Source organism: Oncorhynchus nerka, linkage group LG15 (assembly GCF_034236695.1).
Source record: "Oncorhynchus nerka isolate Pitt River linkage group LG15, Oner_Uvic_2.0, whole genome shotgun sequence".
Taxonomy (NCBI): Eukaryota; Metazoa; Chordata; class Actinopteri; order Salmoniformes; family Salmonidae; genus Oncorhynchus; species Oncorhynchus nerka.
In genome coordinates, this window is record NC_088410.1 from 60,482,080 (window position 1) to 60,500,323 (window position 18,244).

At 42.2% G+C, this 18,244-nt stretch overlaps 1 protein-coding gene across 1 annotated transcript in view; it reads right to left on the bottom strand.

The window, feature by feature from the left end:
• Positions 1–16,564, bottom strand: part of LOC115143009 (lysyl oxidase homolog 2A-like) — a 49,335-nt gene extending 32,771 nt beyond the window's left edge. The window contains exons 1-3 of the mRNA XM_029682963.2: positions 16,437–16,564; positions 10,848–11,187; positions 9,295–9,470 (exon numbers count right to left, since the gene is read on the bottom strand). Coding sequence (XP_029538823.1) covers positions 9,295–9,470; positions 10,848–11,142 — 471 coding nt within the window. The 5' untranslated portion in view covers positions 11,143–11,187; positions 16,437–16,564. The remainder of the gene's footprint in view (positions 1–9,294; positions 9,471–10,847; positions 11,188–16,436) is intronic.
• Between the last annotated feature and the right edge of the window lie 1,680 nt (positions 16,565–18,244).

Genomic DNA, 18,244 nt, shown 5'->3' on the forward strand with positions numbered 1-18,244 from the left:
CTCATCCTTCTAGACCTATCGGCTGCCTTCGATACTGTGAACCATCAGATCCTCCTCTCCACCCTCTCCGAGTTGGGCATCTCCGGCGCGGCCCACGCTTGGATTGCGTCCTACCTGACAGGTCGCTCCTACCAGGTGGCGTGGCGAGAATCCGTCTCCACACCACGTGCTCTCACCACTGGTGTCCCCCAGGGCTCTGTTCTAGGCCCTCTCCTATTCTCGCTATACACCAAGTCACTTGGCTCTGTCATAACCTCACATGGTCTCTCCTATCATTGCTATGCAGACGACACACAATTAATCTTCTCCTTTCCCCCTTCTGATGACCAGGTGGCGAATCGAATCTCTGCATGTCTGGCAGACATATCCGTGTGGATGACGGATCACCACCTCAAGCTGAACCTCGGCAAGACGGAACTGCTCTTCCTCCCGGGGAAGGACTGCCCGTTCCATGATCTCGCCATCACGGTTGACAACTCCATTGTGTCCTCCTCCCAGAGCGCTAAGAACCTTGGCGTGATCCTGGACAACACCCTGTCGTTCTCAACTAACATCAAGGCGGTGGCCCGTTCCTGTAGGTTCATGCTCTACAACATCCGCAGAGTACGACCCTGCCTCACACAGGAAGCGGCGCAGGTCCTAATCCAGGCACTTGTCATCTCCCGTCTGGATTACTGCAACTCGCTGTTGGCTGGGCTCCCTGCCTGTGCCATTAAACCCCTACAACTCATCCAGAACGCCGCAGCCCGTCTGGTGTTCAACCTTCCCAAGTTCTCTCACGTCACCCCGCTCCTCCGCTCCCTCCACTGGCTTCCAGTTGAAGCTCGCATCCGCTACAAGACCATGGTGCTTGCCTACGGAGCTGTGAGGGGAACGGCACCTCAGTACCTCCAGGCTCTGATCAGGCCCTACACCCAAACAAGGGCACTGCGTTCATCCACCTCTGGCCTGCTCGCCTCCCTACCACTGAGGAAGTACAGTTCCCGCTCAGCCCAGTCAAAACTGTTCGCTGCTCTGGCCCCCAATGGTGGAACAAACTCCCTCACGACGCCAGGACAGCGGAGTCAATCACCACCTTCCGGAGACACCTGAAACCCCACCTCTTTAAGGAATACCTAGGATAGGATAAAGTAATCCCTCTCACCCCCCCTCCCCCTGAAAAGATTTAGATGCACTACTGTTCCACTGGAGGTCATAAGGTGAATGCACCAATTTGTAAGTCGCTCTGGATAAGAGCGTCTGCTAAATGACTTAAATGTAAATGTAAACACAATTACAAATAATTTGTAAACTGCAAATTAACTGCAAGAAGCCCAACAGATATGTTTGACTAAAACATAATCATTTAAAATCTTGTATACGATCACGTGTCTTTATTATGCATGGGAATACTTGATTTCTTTAATTAAAATCACTTGGAATCTGATTTCCTGGTGTTTTTAGTGTTTTATGTCCAACAATGAAAAAAAATGAAAATGAAAAAAATATATATATTTAATTGTTTTGCTCAGAAAACATGGGGGGCCAAATAAAACCACCTGCAGCCTAATTCGGCGCGCGGGGGGCCAGCAGTTGGGAAACCCTGTTTTAAGGGAACCCCTTCTGCTTGTCTGGCTGGAATGTGATATCATGGAAACTAGGTTTAACGATGGTTTACTGTAAGTAGGGCTGTGGCGGTCATGACATTTTGTCAGCTGGTTATTGTCATGCAAATTACTGCCGGTCTCACGGTAATGGTAGCCGGGTGGTGATGGCTATTTAACAGTCTGATGGCCTTGAGATAGAAGCTGTTTTTCAGTCTCTCGGTCCCAGCTTTGATGCACCTGTACTTTATTTATTTATTTAACCAGGAAGGGCTCATTGAGATTTAAAATCTCTTTTTCAAGAGCGTCCTGGCCAAGATAGGCAGCACCAAGTCATTACAAAAATTACAGACAAACAACATGAAAAACTACAAGTAATCTAGTAAAAACCGTAGAATTCACAAGAGTATAACAAAATCAAAAACAGCAAATTAAAAACATTGACAGGTCAGGGAATCAGTCTCAAGATCATTCATCAGTGATTTAAAAATACCAATCGGGACAAGTTCTTCCAGTTTAAAAGTATTTTGTAAGGCGTTCCAAGACGATGGCGCAGAGTACATAAAAGCCCTTTTACCAAATTCAGTTCGGACATTTGGAACAGTTAGCAGGATGAAGTCCAGCGAACGAAGAGAGTACCCACCACATTTCTGAACAATAAAAATGCCCAAATAAAAAGGTAGTAAACCCAAAATGTCTTTGTAAATAAAAGTATACCAGTCCCTGAGCCTACGAGTGACTAGAGAAGGCCAGCCATCCCTGGTATACAAAGTGCAGTGGTGCGTAAGGGTTTTGCAGTTTAAAATACATCTCAATGCTCCATGGTAAAGAGTGTCAATTGATCTCAAACACTGAGCGGAAGTATTCATGTATAAAATATCCCCATAGTCTAGTAAAGGCATAAATGTAGCTGATACTAGCCTCCTTCTGGCTTCAAAAGAAAAGCAGGCCTTATTCCTAAAATAAAATCCCAATTTCAGCTTCAATTTTTTTGTACTTTGTTGAATATGCAATTTAAAAGAGAGGTCGTCATCAATTAAAATTCCAATATATTTATATGAGGTTACAACCTCAATCTCCTTGCCCTGACAGGTAGTAATAGGTGAAAGGTTCAGAGGTCTATTTCTTGCTTTAGAAAACATTATTAGTTTAGTTTTGTCAGTATTGAGGATAAGCTTCAATTGACACAAGGTATGTTGAACAGTATAAAAAGCAGTTTGCTGCTGTACTGATCTCGCCTTCTGGATGATAGCGGGTTGAAAAGGCCGTGGTTTGTGTGGTTGATGTCCTTGATGATCTTTTTGGCCTTCCAGTGACATCGGGTGCTGTAGGTGTCCTGGAGGTTAGGCAGTGTGCCCCCGATGATGCGTTGGGCAGACCGCACCACCCTCTGGATTAGAGGTCGACCGATTATGATTTTTCAACATCGATACCGATACCGATTATTGGAGGACCAAGAAAGCCGATACCGATTAATCGGTCGATTTTTAACATGTATTTATTTATTTGTAATAATGACAATTACAACAATACTGAATGAACACTTATTTTAACTTAATATAATACATTAATAAAATCAATTTAGCCTCAAATAAATAATGAAACATATTCAATTTGGTTTAAATAATGCAAAAACAAAGTGTTGGAGAAGAAAGTAAAAGTGCAATATGTGCCATGTAAAAAAGCTAATGTTTAAGTTCCTTGCTCAGAACATGAGAACATATGAAAGCTGGTGGTTCCTTAGGTTTAGGTTGTAGTTATTATATTAATATTTATCTCTATACCATTTGTATTTCATATACCTTTGACTATTGGATGTTCTTATTGGCACTTTAGTATTGCCAGTGTAACAGTATAGCTTCCGTCCCTCTCCTCACCCCTACCTGGGCTCGAACCAGGAACACATCGACAACAGCCACCCTCGAAGCATCGTTACCCATCGCTCCACAAAAGCAGCAGCCCTTGCAGAGCAAGGGGAACAACTACTTCAAGGTCTCAGAGCGAGTTACGTCACCGATTGAAACGCTATTAGCGCGCACCCCGCTAACTAGCAAGCCATTTCACGTCGGTTACACCAGCCTAATCTCGGGAGTTGATAGGCTTGGAAGTCATAAAAAGCTCAATGCTTGAAGCACAGGGAAGAGCTGCTGGCAAACGCACAAAAGTGCTGTTTGTATGAATGCTTACGAGCCTGATGCTGCCTACCACCGCTCAGTCAGACTGCTCTATCAAATATCAAATCATAGACTTAATTAAAACATAATAACACATAGAAATATGAGCCTTAGGTCATTAATATGGTAAAATCTGGAAACTATCATTTCGAAAACAAAACGTTTATTCTTTCAGTGAAATACGGAACCATAGACCCAGGGCCTTGAGCTTAATAATGAGCTTGGAGGGCACTATGGTGTTGAAGGCTGAGCTATAGTCAATGAATAGCATTCTTACATAGGTATTCCTCTTGTCCAGACGGGATAGGGCAGTGTGCAGTGCGATGGTGATTGCATCGTCTGTGGATCTATTGGGGCGGTATGCAAATTGAATTAGGTCTAGGGTGTCAGTTAAGGTAGAGGTGATATGATCCTTAACTAGCCTCTCTTAGCACTTCACGATGACAGAAGTGAGTGCTACAGGGCGAGAGTCATTTAGTTCAGTTACCTTTGCTTTCTTGGATACAGGAACAATGGTAGACATCTTGAAACAAGTGGGGACAGCAGACTGAGAAAGGAAGAGATTGAATATGTCCGTAAACACTCCAGCCAGCTGGTCTGCGCATGCTCTGAGGACACGGCTAGAGGGATGCCGTCTGGGCCGGCAGCCTTGCGTGGGTTAACACGTTTAGATGTCTTACTCACTTCAGCCACGGAGAACGAGAGCCCACAGTCGGTGGCACTGTGTTATCCTCAATGCGGGCATTGAAGGTGTTTAGCTTGTCCGGAAGCAAGACGTCGGTGTCCGCAACGTGGATGGTTTTCACTTTGCAATCTGTGATTGTCTGTAGACCCTGCAACATACGTCTCGTGTCCAAGCCATTGAATTGCAACTCTACTTTGTCTCTGTACTGACGTTTTGCCTGTTTGATTGCCTTACGGAGGTAATAACTACACTGTTTCTATTCAAACATATTCCCAGTCACCTTGCCATGGTTAAATGCAGTGGTTCGTGCTTTCAGTTTTGAGCGAATACTGCCATTTATCCACGGTTTCTGATTTGGGTAGGTCTTAATAATCACAGTGGGAACAACATCCCCTAAACACTTCCTGATAAACTCAGTCACTGTGTCTGTGTATACATCAATGTTATTTTATCTCAATGAGCTCTTCCTGGTTAAATAAAGGTTAAATAAAATAAAATAAAATAAATAAATAAATCCGAGGCTACCTGGAACATATCCCAGTCCATGTGATCAAAAACTATCCTGAAGCATGGATTCTGATTGGTCAGACCAGAGTTGAATAGACCTTAGCACGGGTACTTCCTGTTTGAGTTTCTGCCTATAGGAAGGGATGAGCAAAAGGAGTCATTATCTGATTTGCCGAAGGGCGGGCGGGGGAGGTCCTTGTAGGCATTCCGGAAGTTGGAGTAGCAATGGTCGAGTTTTTTAGCAGCGCGAGTACTACATGTTGATAGAACTTCGGTCGCATTTTCCTGAAATTTGCTTTGTTAACTTCTTTGATATAGGGGGCGCTCTTTTAATTTTGGGATAAAAAAACGTTCCCATTTTAAACAAGATATTTTGTCACGAAAATATGCTCGACTATGCATATAATTGACAGCTTTGGAAAGAAAACACGTTTCCAAATCTGCAAAGATATTATCTGTGAGTGCCACAGAACTGATGCTACAGGCGAAACCAAGATGAAATTTCAAACAGGAAATGCCCCAGATTTTGAATGCGCTTTGTTCCAATGTCTCCTTATATGGCTGTGAATGTGCAAGGAATGAGCCTACACTGTCGCTTCCCCAAGGTGTCTGCAGCATTGTGATGTATTTGTAGGCATATCATTGGAAGATTGACCATAAGAGACTACATTTACCAGGTACCCCGCTTGGTGTCCTCTGTTGCAATTATTGCGCAATCTCCAGCTGCGTGTATTTTACCATTTGCTTCAGAGGAGAAACCAAACTGCCACGAATGACTTATCATCAAATAGATATGTGAAAAACACCTCGAGGATTGATTCTAAACAACGTTTGCCATGTTTCTGTCGATATTATGGAGTTAATTTGGAAAAAAAGTTTGGCGTTGTAATGACTGAATTTTCGGGTTTTTTCTTAGCCAAACGTGATGAACAAAACGGAGCGATGTCTCCTACACAAATAATCTTTTTAGAAAAACTGAACATTTGCTATCTAACTGAGAGTCTCCTCATTGAAAACATCCGAAGTTCTTCAAAGGTAAATTATTTTATTTGAATGCTTTTCTTGTTTTTGTGAAAATGTTGCCTGCTGAATGCTAGGCTTAATGCTATGCTAGCTATCAATACTCTTACACAAATGCTTGTGTAGCTATGGTTGAAAAGCATATTTTGAAAATCTGAGATGACAGTGTTGTTAACAAAAGGCTAAGCTTGTGAGCCAATATATTTATTTCATTTCATTTGAGATTTTCATGAATAGTTAACGTTGCATTATGGTAATGAGTTTGAGGCTATAATTACGCTCCCGGATACGGTATTGCTCGACGCAACAGGTTAAAATCCCCAGCTACAATAAATGCGGCTTCAGGATATATGGTTTCCAGTTTGCACAAAGTCCAGTGTAGTTCCTTGAGGGGCGTCATTGTATCGGCTTGATGGGGAATATACACGGCTATGACTATAACCGAAAATAATTTATCTTGGGAGGTGATACGGTCTGCATTTAATTGTGAGGTATTCTAGGTCGGGTGAACAAAAGGACTTGAGTTTCTGTACATTATCACAATCACACCATGAGTAGCCGTTCTTCTTCCCTGAGAGTTCTTTATTCCTCTTTGTGTGATGTACTGGGAACCCAGCTGGCTGTATGGATAGGGACAGTATATCCGGAGAAAGCCATGATTCCGTGAAACAGAGTGTTACAGTTCCTGATGTCTCTCTGGAAGGAGATCCTCGCCTTGGGCTCGTCTACTTTATTGGCTAAAGACTGAACATTAGCAAGTAATATACTCGGAAGTGGTGGATGGTGTGTGCTCCTCCTGAGTCGGACTAGAAGTCCACTCTGAATACCTCTTCTCCACCAACGGCGGCTTGGAGCAGCTTCTGGGATAAGTTCAATTACCATGGGGGGTATGAACAAAGGATCCAATTTGGGAAAGTCGTATTCCTGGTCGTAATGCTGATGAGTTACCACCACTCTGCTATCCAAAAGTTCTTTCCGGCTGTATGTAATAACACAAAAAATGTTCTGGGCTAATAATGTAAGAAATAACACACACAAAAAAAATGAAATACTGCAAAGTTGCTTAGGAGCTTTTTTAGCAGCTAGAAGCAGAGCTGCCATGTCTGTTGGCACCATCTTCATTTAGCAGACAAGGTATGCTTATAAGTCCCGTGCCATTATGTTATATTATATACTTTTATAGTACGAAGAATATAATTGCACCTAGCTGAATAAAATAGAAAGGATTTTTTTCCCCATTCTGGAACGAGTGTGCATATGAAGTGGCTATGTTGAGCGTAAAAATGATTATTTGAAACAGGTCCTTTATGCTAGATTTAGAGTTATTTTGAAACTTTAGTAGTGAATTATACAAACCTTAGAATGTCTTAGAAATCAAAACATATATGGGCTGCATGTTGTAACTATAGGCTATTGATGATTTGGGAAAGTAGCAAATGTTGCACACCCTGTTCTCTCATCAAGCGATCATATTTCACCCATCAGACAATACTTAATTTAATCTTATCTTTACTAAAAATATAAAATGAGTTTCGATTTAGAATGGCCTATTATCAAATGGGCAGGAACAGGGGCAGGGGGGAAAAACATGTTATCCGTATGCAATCGAATGCCATGGGCTCTCCAACCCTGTTCCTGCAACTACCCAGTGCTTAATTTGTGATGACAAGTGAAATCTGTTCAGGAACATCGATAGTAACATGTTTTCACAACTAAACATATTTCATTAAACTGTTGGCCCTCAATTTTCTTCTGCTGTGTGTAATATGCGGTTGGCTATTAGACTACATATTGTATAACGGCACAATCATTATTTGAATTCATTTTTGGGGGGGGAGTGCTAATATGCTGTATAGGTGTTTTGAATTAATCATCACCTTAGAAAGCGCTTTGAAACAACATCCACAACAACCATGTTTTCCACTCAGTTCCAACCTGTTTTTTTACTTCTTTCTTCAAATTGATCATCACAGTGAGGTGATTTTTAAAGAATGATGTGTTTGATGTGATTTTCAATTGCATTTATGTCAGAGTGGTTAGAGGGACAATAGAGCCCTTGGTACCAGGCAACGCATGTCCAGAGCGCATAAAGGTCACATGGAATTCGACTGCGGTCATGACTCGTGGCCGCAATACGGTTCCGGCAACCTAGCTAACTGTAAGACATTTCCACACTAGATCTCTGATATCAAGTAAGTATTAATCTGTTTATTATTGAAACTTCAAACACATATTCTCATCTGTCCTGCATTGCTGTGAAATTGCTGCACAAGCACCTTAACTTGTTGAGTGTAGGGGGCAGTATTTTGATGTTTGGATGAAAAACTTACCCAAATCAAACTGCCTATTTCTCAGGCCCAGAATCTAGAATATGCATATCATTATATTGTCTGTGAGTATAACAGAACTGTTATTGCAGGCGAAAACCTGAGGAAAATCCAACTAGGAAGTGCTGTTTTTCCTGAAAGCTCTCCGTTCCATTGCATGCCTTCCCTCCATTTAAAGGGATATCAACCAGATTCTGTTTCCTATGGCTTCCACATGGTGTAAACAGTTTATTCTGAAAAATGAGCGAGAAAGATCACGTCGCGTCAGTGGATGGCTGGGTGCCAGCAGCGTTTTGCATGCGCCAACAGAGTGAAGCAGACATTTTCACTCTCTCTCCTATTGAAGAAGCTATCGTCCGGAACTTTACGGATACTAGTTGGAATTTGTCTGCCCTGTCGTGACCGCTCGAGCCTGTGGATTTCTGAACATAACGCACCAACCAAATGGAGGTATTTTGGATATAAAAAATAATCTTTATGGAACAAAAGGAACATTTATTGTGTAACTGGGAGTCTCGTGAGTGGAAACATCCAAAGATCATCAAAGGTAAGCGATTCATTTTATTGCTTTTCTGACTTTCGTGACCAATCTACTTAGCTGCTAGCTGTTTGTAATGTTTTGTCTGCTGAGAGAGATGTCCTTACATAAACGCTTGGTATGCTGTCGCCGAAAAGCTGTATTGAAATCTGACACGCCAGGTGGATTAACAACAAGCTAAGCTGTGTTTTACTATATTGCACTTGTGATTTCATGAAAATTAAATATTTTTAGTAATTTATTTGAATTTGGCGCTCTGCAATTCAGCGGATGTTGACGAAAATGATCCCGCGAACGGGATGGGTGCATCAGGAAGTTAACAGCATCCAATCAAAGCAAAGATGCAATCATGTAGATGGCGTGTGTGCGCGGCCATGCGTACATACTTGTGTGCATTTCCGTGTGTGTGTGTGCACATTTCTATGTGCTCACACGTGTGTCTGTATGTTTTAAGGCTTACTTCCACATTGTTGGTGAGGGTACTGATGAATTTGAAGCCGGCGATTCGTCTCTGGCTACACACCACTCCCACGTCCTCAGAGTGTTTGCAGTCGGAAACTCCGAAGCCATTGGACTCACACTGGGCCAGGGTTCTCTCTAGTCCCGAACAGTGGACGTTGTCCAACCAGATCCGACCTACGAACAACGGGGGACAGAGACATATTCTCTGATGACCACACATGAAGGTAAGGGGACCCTCTCCATTCTTCATTCTCAACAACCCTATTTCCATTTTAGGCTTCAACAGACGACATCTTTGGGTAACAATTTGGGCCTGTCTAGTTATCAACTTTCAATGTACAGTATATTCTCTATTGAACATTACTTTAAGTCCAGGACTAGGCTTACTGAGTTCATGACAACTCACCTATTGCTTAGGTTAGATTGACCACATTTGACCATATCATGCAAGAAATACGTGTTACAGAATTCCAGTTGCCATCACTTGTCAAAACAAATGTTTATGGCACTTTAGACAAATCTAAATGGTCTACTGTTCTCTTCAGATTCTGATAGGGCATATTAACTCAGTCTTTGAGATTTTAAATGTTGCAGAATTGCTGCTGGGATGTTGGGCCTATGCTAGTGGATATCCACACCTTTTTCCTATTTTACTTGTGGAGAAAAAAAATCTAGCATTCCAAGCGAACAACTCTTCAGTCTACATATTTCAAGATCAAGAAATCATCTGGGCACATGCAGTGAACTAGACACCACAGACATTATATGACTTCTATCTCAGCAGCTCAGAACAGAATGTGATTTGTCCTATGGAAATCCTGGGACTGATGCAACACGTTTCCCCTGTCTTGGACCCTAATCCCTCAAAAAGCTATGTTTTACTAATTACAGTCTATCAGTCTATCACACCAATCAAACCCTACGTGGGGAAAATGACTGACAACTGGAAACACACTAAGCCAGACGCATAGACATAATCTCATCAACCCCCTTGTCTTGAAGATCTCTAGTACTGTCATATGTCTAATTACTTTCCCAACTCCATAATTCTGATTGAAGGTTGTTAATTAAATAGTGTGTTTGGAGCTGTATGAAGCTCTGGCTGCTCTCTATAAAAACTAGATGGTTGATGTTATTAACACAGACGCCCCTTGTTAATGACTCGTGTTCCCATTGAGACTTTGTCTCCTTGCTATGCTAATCATAGTTCTTGCAAAGAGGGACATACTGTATCTCACCTATGTATCTTCCAGTTGTATTAGAACAGGTTAAAAGCGTTGGACCAGTAATCGAAAGGTCGCTGGTTTGAATCCCCAAGCCAATTAGGTGAAAAATAACATGTGCCCTTGAGCAAGGCACTTAACCCTAATTGCTCCTGTAAGTCGCTCTGGATAAGAGCATCTTCTAAATGACAAAAAATGACAAAAACATGTATATGTTTCAAAATATAGAATTTCTCTGAACTATCCCTTTAAGTAAAGTCTTAATGGTCAGAGTGGATTTCAAATTCCAACACGTTACTGAACCATCTCTTCTCCCTGCGTTCCTTACCTTCTCCCTTGCCATACTTGGAAGAAGGAGACCAGGATACAGCCTCCACAAAGCCCAGCTCCCTGCACACGACGTTGGCTGCATGGATGGAGAAGTCATCGTCGCACACCGTGCCCCACTCTCCATTATAGTAGACTTCAACCCGGCCCTCGTAGTGCTTGTGTTTGTCCCCTGCCAGACGCAGCTGGATGATGGGGGTGCCAGGGGGTAGTTTGGTATCCAACTGGGCCTGGCAAAGTGCCCACACACAGAGAAGCGTGGCCAGGCGGCACAGGAGAGAGCAAGGAGGCGGCATTGCTAGGAATGGGCAGGTAACTCACCACACTGTACTGTAGGCCACCTGGAGGAGGGAGACACAGACCAGAGTGACCAATGAATGACTGCAATAAGCAATAAGCAATAATAAGTATTATGTCATGGGTATTTAACTTAATTTAGGCAACTTTTGCGGGCCACATCAAATCAACTCGTGGACCAGATTTGGACCACAGGCCGCCAGTTGAAGACCATTGTAATATGCTATGGGTTGCAGAAATTGTTATTTTTTACAGCTTTTAACAATTGAGGGATTTCAAAAATGATTGAACATCTACTTTATACCAACAGAAAACAGACAGGACCGCTACAGTTTGGGTGGTGAGTGGTTTGAGTCAAGCACTCAGCATGCGTTTTGCATTTTTTATCGGACAGAAATAAGTCTTCTTGTGTTTTGAGCATCATACGCAGTCGTCAGCATCAAATCATTAGAGACGGACTATTTGGCAGACATTCAACCTCACAGCCTTCTCCAACAATCTAGAATGAACCACAATTCCAGGCCAGGGTAGATTGAGCAATGTTGGAGGATTGGGGATGGTGGGAGCAAAACAAATCTCTCGCAGTGAGCAATGTTGGATTGATTGATAGATAGATCGGTGGGTGGATGGATGGGAAGATTTCCCCATTCAGTTCAAAGTCCACAATACTCCATAATACATTTTAGAGAAAACTAATTTACTCCTGCTCCTATGTCATGGCAATGTTACTGCTTTGCTTCACCATTTACTGACAAGAGGTATGTGTAGGGTTGTCAGCAGTGCAGGCTTTTCTCCTGTTGCTGGGCTGAAGGGAACGGCATGCCCCAGACAGGGACTCAACTTAGGGGGCCTAATGCGTTTCACATGTGGTTGTGTTTTGTATGCTCCTATGTTTTCATCTCTGCCTGGGCCTGAGATCCTACTACCCCTCAGGGCTGTGGAACCAGATAACGGAAATGTTTGCTTTACCTCTCTTTTCTTTTCAGCCAGGCCATGAAAGTTGGGGGGGGGGACAGCCCTGCACGTAAGCCCCAGCCTAGGGGCAACTAACCCTATCAACGTCATGGTAAAGACAAACAAACTGCTGAGGTAGCAAACTTGGGGGGGCAATGGTCAAAATGATCAGCCTTAATGAATCAAATACTCTTAAATATCTTTGTTTCCCCTTAATATTATATATAACGCAGACCGGCCCGCTCATTAGGCAGGATTAGGTGGCTGTCTCTGACGGCAGATTGAGGAGGTGGCATTAAAGAGTTAAACTGACCAAGACGCACCTCCAACAACAACACATAAAACATCACATAATTATGCCCCCAAAAAATGACAATTTCTCTCAACCAGTGGGATATGGGCTTTTTAGGTGAGCTCTAATGCCGCCCTGTGATAAACAGTGGCCACTTTGTCAAAGGCACATGGATATTTAGCTTGCCCATTCCCAGCGCGCCGCTGGGGTTCTCCACCAACGTTCCATAAAAAAAATATTCTAACATAAATCACGTAGCAGATATAGGATATGGTAGAACGAGTATGTGGCCTTTTCTGTAGTCTACGGGCTGGAGGTCAAATGTACGACAATGAAATGAGATGGACACAAATAGCCTAACCTAAATGGCGCCCAATCAAATAAAAAATGCACTGTCACATTAACAAACAACATATCCTAAAAGCAGGACGGGTCAAAGTAAAAGGGACAATATGGAATGGACAATCACAACTGTTGTCCAGGAGTTTCACACCATTGTCATGATCAGTGGTTTCACGTTTGTATAGGTACATTTTTGACCAGCTGATCATAGAGAAAAATAAAATACTTCTGCATTTCCCACTGTGTAAACACATTGCAAATAGGCTCACAATAACTGCTGATAAAGTTGGGTAGCTGATATTCAGGGCTTAAATAGCTACATTGATTAGTCACAGGAATCAGGACTAATAAAGCCAATGAAAAGGCCAGTTTTACAAATGGTGCGCCTACCACATGGATGGGCATTTATAAAATACAAAAGTATGTGGACACCCCTTTAAATTAGTGGATTCGGCTATTTCAGCCATACCCGTTGCTGACAGGTGTATACAATCGAGCACACAGCCATGCAATCTCCATAGACAAACATTGGCAGGAGAATGTCCTTACTGAAGAGCTAAGTGACTTTCAATGAGGCACTGTCATGGGATGTGACATCAGATCGTCAAATTTCTGCCCTGCTAGGGCTGCCCCGGTCAACTGTAAGTGCTGTTAATGTGAAGTGGAAACGTCTAGGAGCAACAACAGCTCAACAGTTAAATTGGTAGGCCACACAAGCTCACCGAACAGGACCGCTGAGTGCTGAAGCACGTAATGCATAAAAATGGTCTGTCCTCTGTTGCAACACTCAATAACGAATTCCAAACTGCCTCTGGAAGCAACGTCAGGAGCTTCATGAAATTAGTTTCCATGGCAGAGCAGCCAAATTATTTTATACTGATACAATTGCTCAGAGAAATAGATTTGATTTAACAGGTCAAAAATGATTGGTACCCCTGTTTTCAACACGTTTTGCACTCTCCCCTTTCTATAATGTTTAATGATTGGACAACACATTGAAAGGGATCTTAGACGATTCCTCCATACAGAATCTCTCCAGATCATTGATATCCTTCGTCTGCGGTTATGGACTGCCCTCTTCAATTCAAACCACAGCTTTTCAAAGGGGTTCAAGTCCAGAGACTGAGATGGCCAATGCAAAATGTAGAATTTGTGGTCAATAAACCATTTCTTTCTGGATTTTGATGTGTGTTTGCGGTCATTGTCTTGCAGGTAGACAGTTTCAGCCTCTGGGCAGAGGCAAGCAGTTTTTTTTTTACTAAAATGTCCTGGTACTTGGTTGAGTTTATGATGCAGTTGACCTTAACAACGGCCCTAGTATCAGTGGAAACAAAACAGCCCCATAACATCAAAGAACTATCACCATATTTTACAGTAGGTATAAGGTTATTTTCTGCACATCCATCATTATTTTGACACCAAACCCACCGCTGGTTTGCGTGGCCAAAGAGATCTTCATCGACCTGGCCAAGGCTTTCGACTATGTCAATCACTGCATTCTTATCGGCAGACTCAATAGCCTTGGTTTCTCAAAAGACTGCCTCGCCTGATCACCAACTACTTCTCAGATAGAGCTCAGTGTGTCAAATCGGAGGGCCTGTTGTCCGGACCTCTGGCAGTCTCTATGGGGGTGCCACAGGGTTCAATTCTCGGGCAGACTCTCTGCTCTGTATATATCAATGATGTCGCTCTTGCTGCTGGTGATTCTCTGATCCACCTCTACGCAGACGACACCATTCTGTATACATCTGACCCTTCTTTGAACACTGTGTTAACAAACCTCCAGACGAGCTTCAATGCCATACAACACTCCTTCCGTGGCCACCAACTGCTTTTAAATGCTAGTAAAACTAAATGCATGCTCTTCAACCGATTGTTGCCCGCACCTGCCCGCCCGACTAGCATCACTACGGTTCTGACATAGAATATGTGGACATCTACAAATACCTAGATGTCTGGTTAGACTGTAAACTCTCCTTCCAGATTCACATTAAGCATCTCTAATCCAAAATTACATCTAGAATCTGGCTCCAGATCATCTATAAGTCTTTGCTAGGTAAAGCCCCGCCTTATCTCAGCTCACTGGTCACCATAGCAACACCCACCCGTAGCATACGCTCCAGCAGGTATATTTCACTGGTCATCCCCAAAGCCAACACATCCTTTGGCCGCCTTCCTTCCAGTTCTCTTCTGCCAATGACTGGAATGAATTGCAAAAATCACTGAAGCTGGAGTCTGATTTCTCCCTCTCTAACTTTAAGCATCAGCTGTCAGAGCAGCTTACCGATCACTCAACACCCAACTACCTCATTCCCATATTGTTATTTATCCTCTTGCTCTTTTGCACCTCAGTATCTCTACTTGCACATCATCTGCACATCTATCACTCCAGTGTTAAATGCTAAATTGTAATTATTTCACCTCTATTTATTGCCTTACCTCCCTACTCTTCTACATTTGCACACGCTGTACATAGATTTGTCTATTGTGTTATTGACTTGTTTATGTGTAACTCTGTGGGGTTTTTTTTGTCGCACTGCTTTGCTTTATCTTGGCCAGGTCGCAGTTGTAAATGAGAACTTGTTCTCAACTGGCCTACCTGGTTAAATAAAGGTGAAATAAAAAAATCGAATCTATTTTTGTCTCATCTGACCATAGCACTCGGTTCAACCCAACTGCCAATATCGTTTAGCAAACTCCAGGCGTTTACATTTGTTGGTTGCTTTCAATAAAATAAAATAAATATGTCAACCCTTCCAAAGAGCCTATTGGCATGGAGGTGGCATCTAATTGTAGATTCAGAGACTTGATGACCCCAAGTTGATACCCAGTTCTGTATTTCTCCAACTGTGGCCCTTGGATTTTCCTTTGCCTCCTGAACCATCTTCCCCACTGTGTGTGGGGACAAGACACACATCCGTCCTCTTCCAACAAGTCTACCACTGTTCCAGTGATTTTAAACTGAGATTCATTTTTTAAAAGTAGAATGTTAATGCAGATTTGATTTCTAATGGGGTGCCTATAATTTTGACAACTATCTTTTTTTGTATTTCTTTGTATTACTTGTTAAACAAAATCACTTCCTTTGAGCAATTGGATTAGTGTAAAACAATATAATTTCTCAAAATGTTTTGCAAACCAATACAGCTTAGTATTTGTATTATTATTTATTTATTTTATACAGTCTTTATCAAGGGGGACAATAATTTTGGAGTGGACTGTAAATACCTCAAGCAGTAGAGAACACATATCAAAGCCCTGGCAACCGTTTCCCAGCAAAAGGCTGGGAAAACAAAGTAGACAGGCCCAACCACTAGACTAAAAGTATACCAGCCCTTCTGGCATTTGCCTGAAATGCCAGATGGCAAGTCCCCCCTGCTCAACCACATAAAGCAAGTTATGGCAAGGGTAGACAGTTTCCTAAAGTTGACTTGGATAGCTATTAGCGTACTAGGGGGTAACTAGCCCCACTTAAGAACAATGTCTAATTGCTGACACAAAAAAGTAAAAATGCTAAGGCGAATAAACCATAGAGGGAAATAAATGGCTACAGTTTACACTTTTTTTGTTATTTCATGAACTGCTGTTTTTTAGAAAAAACGTGTTTTTTAAAAGTACCGGGGTAACTTCAAGATTTTCCCGTTATTTAATTAAAATGCTCTGCATCTGGAACAGCTATAATGTGCATAGAAAAGACCCACTTACTTGAAGAAATTCCGAAGATGACCTCGCGCCAAAAAGAGCAGCGTTTCAATCGAATTGGGCTTCTCAATGTCTAGGCTGCAGCAGTGATGTCGTCAAGCCTTCACTCCGGTCGTTCCTCGAAACGTTCTCCTCCCTTAATATCTATGGAAGTGGACTCCTGCAGTCATGACGTCTTCGGCATCCTTCCCGCCCCCTTGTCCACAGAACGGTTATGAAACAACTGAACTTGGCTTGTTGTAGCACTAGTATGAAGTTCTGCCAGTTGCTAAGGGAAGAAAACAACATTTCCACCAAAACAAATAGGTTATATTTCCATAAAGGCTTGCTAAAATGATCCCCATAAAATAGACTTCACATTGCACCAGACAATATAAAAGACCAGTAGGCATAGGCCTGCCCTACATCACAGGCTACATAAGCTGCAAACACATTCTCTCACCTCAATTAGCCTAAAATTAGAATACTTTCCAACAGCTAAACAAAGACAATTCCAGAAGTGTAAACAATATCCTGTGAACAATAAGCTTCTGAAGTGACAACCCCTGGATGTAGATCTGGGAAGTGTGATGGACGTTTTTAACATAAAGACCGATGCTTGAGATAGATTGGCTGTCTAGCACCTTACTCTGTTGAGTTTCTCAGGTGTCTGACTCTGTCTGACTTTAAAATACATAATTTCATCCTGATCTGTCAATGATCCTGTGTGTGTGTGTGTGTGTGTGTGTGTGTGTGTGTGTGTGTGTGTGTGTGTCAATAGCAGGTGATATCATGTATTCCACAGTGCTTTCACCATTTTTCCATGCCAGATCTGTGATTTCCTCAAGGAAGGAAAATATTCAAATGGTATTCAAACAGGACCATAGAGTGAGCCTACTCTATCCTGAAGTTGATATTGTCGTGCAATTCCCCCATCAAGTGGCCGACAGAGAGTAGGCCCCTGCAGGAGTGTGATCATACCCAATACACACTTTGGCTGGAGCCTTCACACCTGCTCTGTGAATTTCTTTTAATAAAAAATAGATAAAATACTATGAAAAATATTTTCTCAAGCAATCTAAGTGGAGTCAGCCTGCATATTAGGTTGGTGTTTAAAGGGTACAATATTTAGGATATTTACTTCAGTTATTAATTATCATTAAAAATATATATATAGATAGAGCATAACCGACAAAAAAACAAAAAAAAAGTTGACAGTGATTAGTATTCTAGTAAAGTAAATACAAGAAAAGGCTAAATTAATAAATGCTGGTGTGGTACTTACGCCAAGGCGTCAGTTTGTTTCACTGGACTGTGGCTTGGGTTTATTGATACAGCATTGACAAAGCACTTCACTTGCAACAGTTTGTATCACTGAACTTGAATCAGAGAAACAAAGAATTCACTACATAAGAGGAATGAATGGCAACCAGAACTCCCAATAGATATGTTATATAAAAGGTCATCCTTATTCCCAAATGATCCCTATCAAGACGGTTCCATATGCACGTTTTTATTGGTAATTCTATTGTGCTTCATTGTACTTTGCTTCAACTGATATGTTTTATGACTATTATATCGCTGTCTGTATTATTGATTCACTATAACATACGCTGCATGTCTTTGTTTAGGCTCAAAGAGGCTCTCTAGGGAGAGAGGGAAGGGGGACAGAAAGGGGAAACCTAGTCAGTTGTACAACTGAATGCATTCAACTGAAATGTGTCTTCCGCATTTAACCCAACCCCTCTGAATCAGAGAGGTGCGGGGGGGGGGGGGGCTGCCATAATCGACATCCATGTTTTCGGCGCCCGGGGAACAGTGGGTTAACTGCC